The sequence below is a fragment of the Etheostoma cragini genome, chromosome 17 (genome assembly GCF_013103735.1).
Source record: "Etheostoma cragini isolate CJK2018 chromosome 17, CSU_Ecrag_1.0, whole genome shotgun sequence".
Taxonomy (NCBI): Eukaryota; Metazoa; Chordata; class Actinopteri; order Perciformes; family Percidae; genus Etheostoma; species Etheostoma cragini.
Window position 1 is genome coordinate 222,835 of NC_048423.1, and position 4,134 is coordinate 226,968.

The 4,134-nt window shown below is 43.0% G+C and overlaps 1 protein-coding gene across 1 annotated transcript in view; it reads left to right on the top strand.

The window, feature by feature from the left end:
* The first annotated feature begins 919 nt into the window (after nucleotides 1-919).
* cryzl1 (crystallin, zeta (quinone reductase)-like 1) overlaps nucleotides 920-4,134 on the top strand; it is a 12,906-nt gene continuing 9,691 nt past the window's right edge. The window contains 3 exon segments of the mRNA XM_034898765.1: nucleotides 920-1,025; nucleotides 1,072-1,214; nucleotides 3,432-3,509. Of these exon segments, the coding sequence (XP_034754656.1) occupies nucleotides 1,149-1,214; nucleotides 3,432-3,509 (144 nt within the window). The 5' untranslated portion in view covers nucleotides 920-1,025; nucleotides 1,072-1,148.

Sequence of the window (4,134 nt, forward strand, 5' to 3'; positions counted from 1 at the left end):
CATGTTGCCCTCATGTTGTCCCTATGTTGTCCTAATGTGGCCCTCATGTTGTCCTCATGTTGTCCTCATGTTGTCCTCATGTTGTCTTCATGTTGTCTCCATGTTGCCCTCATGTTGTCTCCATGTTGCCCTCATGTTGTCTTCATGTTGTCTTCATGTTGTCTCCATGTTGTCCTCATGTTGTCTTCATGTTGCCCTCATGTTGTCCTCATGTTGTCTTCATGTTGCCCTCATGTTGTCCTCATGTTGTCTTCATGTTGTCCTCATGTTGTCTTCATGTTGTCCTCATGTTGTCTTCATGTTGTCCTCATGTTGTCTCCATGTTGCCCTCGTGTTGTCTAAAAATAACATCAAAACTAAAGTTAATAAATTAGTGTTACGTAGTGTTAAACCTAAAAAAAGTGACAAACATTGAAAAAAAAGAGTCAAAAGTGTTGAAAAAGGGACAAAAATGTAAGAAAAAGTTAACAACATCAACAAAAAATGTCAATAAAAGTGTTGACACCACAAGAATTATATAAATAAATTGTTCAATCAAGCTGTTGTGTGTAGTTTTACCATGTGCAGTAACCCATAACATCCTAAAAAAGCTGTATTTAGTTCTGATATATACTCCAATCTATTTAATTAAGAACTTCTGTTGTCACAACATGTACGTGTTTCCTTTAAATTTATTTTTATTATTACTACGATGTCCATCTCAAGGTTTGGTTTATGTTGTATTTGTTATTACTGTCGTTACTTCATCTCATATAAGTTTCCTTGCTATAATTTTACGTTTTGAACTGCGATGTCTGAATGTTTGTAATTTGATTTGTTAATAAAAATGTGAGAAAGAAAAGAAAAGTAACCAATGACATCCTGTAGACGGCGGTGTTGTAAAGACTACAGGAAGACAATGTAAACAACGAAGAAGAAGAAGAAGAAGAGGTCTGCTGACACAGGCTAATCAGTCAGCTGCAGGTAGAAAGCTGCGATATCTTCTGCAGGAGAACATTAATAACATTATATATATATATATATATATATATATATATATATATATATATATATATATATATATATATATAAAGAAGGATTATTGTCAATATCAGACTATTGTGACGTTGTATAGCCGCGTCATTTGAAGGTGAGGTCATACCAACAGGATGAAGGGCTTGTACTGCCGAGCTGCTGGCTCTGATGCCGAGCCCAGGTTCGTCATTCAGCAGACGGTGAGTTCGGGTTCCGTGGGTCGGGGCCTGGTGTGCACGTGGATGCTGTTGCTCTCTCACGTCACGATACACCACATTATTGTAAAATCATTCCCACCACAGGCAATAAAAACTCTTTAACACGTCATCACTGGGCGCCAGATAAGACCCCGATACACCACAATACCGCACTGAGTGCAACCTGCACAGCTGGTTTATTTACATTTTAGCATAGTATTTTTAGCAGCTGCACGTGTTGTTTTCCCATCCTGTAAACATTCAAATAATTGTTCTTATATTGCTTTATTCTTGTACATTGTATCCTAGTATTTCAGTTATATTTATTTTTATATGCTGTGCTGTGTGACTGATTTTACTGCTGTAACACTATCATTTCCCATTTTTTGGGGATCAATAATTACCTACCTACCTATATATCTATCTATCTATCTATCTATCTATCTATAACACATGGCCCTGCATTAGGCTGCAGACTGAAGCCCCAGGAAACCAGCATGCTGGTGTGAAACTGCAGACAAGCAGCAGGGAACCAGTCGTCCATCATATTTAAAAACCACTAATTCAATAAGCTCATTTCAGCCAACTGCGTTATCTGAAAGACTCAGCACCTTACTGACATTGGTTAGCTTTTTAGTCTGCAGAACACTGCTTTGGTAGCCATGGTGTATTTATAGAGGAAGAACATACACTGGCTAAAGTTGATTAAAAAAAAAAAAAATCATCTTTTGGGAATTGATGTTAATGCCTTAATTCAAAAAATTTAGTAAAATCCAACCTTTAAGGACACCAATTTTCTTTGTGAATGAGTAATGCTTCATGAATAAATAAATAAATAAATGTTCTTCCTTACAAGGGTTAAAGAGTTTGTCTGTGTAGCTGATCTTAACCTGTTTGCGTCTCCCCGGGTTACAATGTGAAGTTTCTCTGTGTCTGTAGTCTCTGTGTCTGTAGTCTCTGTGTCTGTAGTCTCTGTGTCTGTAGTCTCTGTGACGGTTGGCATCTCTGTATCTGTAGTCTCTGTGTCTGGCGTCTCTGTGACGGTTAGTGTATCTGTGTCTGTAGTCTCTGTGTCTGGCGTCTCTGCGTCTGTAGTCTCTGTGTCTGTAGTCTCTGTGTCTGTAGTCTCTGTGTCTGGCGTCTCTGTGTCTGTAGTCTCTGTGTCTGGCAGTCTCTGCGTCTGTAGTCTCTGTGTCTGGCGTCTCTGCGTCTGTAGTCTCTGTGACGGTTGGTGAGTCTGTAGTCTCTGTGTCTGTAGTCTCTGTGTCTGTAGTCTCTGTGTCTGGCGTCTCTGCGTCTGTAGTCTCTGTGTCTGTAGTCTCTGTGTCTGTAGTCTCTGTGTCTGGCGTCTCTGCGTCTGTAGTCTCTGTGACGGTTGGTGAGTCTGTAGTCTCTGTGTCTGTAGTCTCTGTGACAGTTAGTGTCTCTGTGTCTGTAGTCTCTGTGTCTGTAGTCTCTGTGTCTGTAGTCTCTCTGATGGTTAGTGTCTGTGTCTGTAGTCTCTGTGTCTGTAGTCTCTGACGGTTAGTGTCTCTGTGTCTGGCGTCTCTGTGTCTGTAGTCTCTGTGTCTGTAGTCTCTGTGTCTGTAGTCTCTGTGATGGTTAGTGTCTGTGTCTGTAGTCTCTGTGTCTGTAGTCTCTGTACGTCTCTGTGACGGTTAGTGTCTGTGTCTGGCGTCTCTGTGTCTGTACGTCTCTGTGTCTGTAGTCTCTGTATCTGTAGTCTCTGTGACAGTTAGTGTCTCTGTGTCTGTACGTCTCTCTGTCTGTAGTCTCTGTACGTCTCTGTGTCTGTAGTCTCTGTGTCTGTAGTCTCTGTGTCTGTAGTCTCTGTGACGGTTGGCATATCTGTGTCTGTACGTCTCTGTGTCTGTAGTCTCTGTGTCTGTAGTCTCTGTGATGGTTGGTGTCTCTTTGTCTGTAGTCTCTGTGTCTGTAGTCTCTGTGTCTGTAGTCTCTGTGACGGTTGGTGTGTCTGTAGTCTCTGTGACGGTTGGCATCTCTGTGTCTGTACGTCTCTGTGTCTGTAGTCTCTGTGTCTGTAGTCTCTGGCGTCTCTGTGTCTGTAGTCTCTGTGTCTGTAGTCTCTGTGTCTGTAGTCTCTGTGTCTGTAGTCTCTGGCGTCTCTGTGTCTGTAGTCTCTGTGTCTGTAGTCTCTCTGTCTGTAGTCTCTGTGTCTGTAGTCTCTGTGACGGTTGGTGTCTGTCTGTGTCCCTCCAGAGTCTTCCAGAGGTTTTAGGCTGCCATCTGGTCCGAGTTCAGGTGAAGGCATGTGGACTCAGCCCGCTGGACTTCCAGGTACTTAGACCAGAGGTGATGTCAAAAAGGATGTGATCATTACTGTTGTGTTTGGTTGGGAACCGGAGGGGGTCGCTGGTTCAAGTCCCCATACGGACCAAAGCATGGTGGTGGACTGGTGATTTCTTGAGCAAGGCACCGAAGCCCCAACTGGTCAGACCCTCACTCTGACATGGAAATGGACTGTTCTTGTATCGCGCTTTTCTAGTCTCAATTACCCACTTAAAGCGCTTTTACATAGTACATTCACACACCTGTTCATCAGGTAAACACTCACACATTTACACAGCATCGGGGGCAACTCAGTGTCTTGCCCAAAGACACTTCAACATGGGACTGCAGGGCCGGGGATCAAACCTCCAACCTTCTGATTGGCAGGCGCCCGCTCTACCAGCCGCCCTGACCTCGGACATCCCTCCATTTAATGCTCAGCACAGCTACTTGAGCGTGCGTGTGTAAGTGAAAACATTGTAATTTCTCTTTGCAGAATTAATAAAGTACACATTATAATTACACATTATAATGACAAAAACACAAGGCAAAAACCAGTGACAGAAAGAACGAGATCCAGGGTACAAGAGGCCGAAATGAGTTTCCTCAGGGGGGGGGGGGGGGGGGGGGGGGG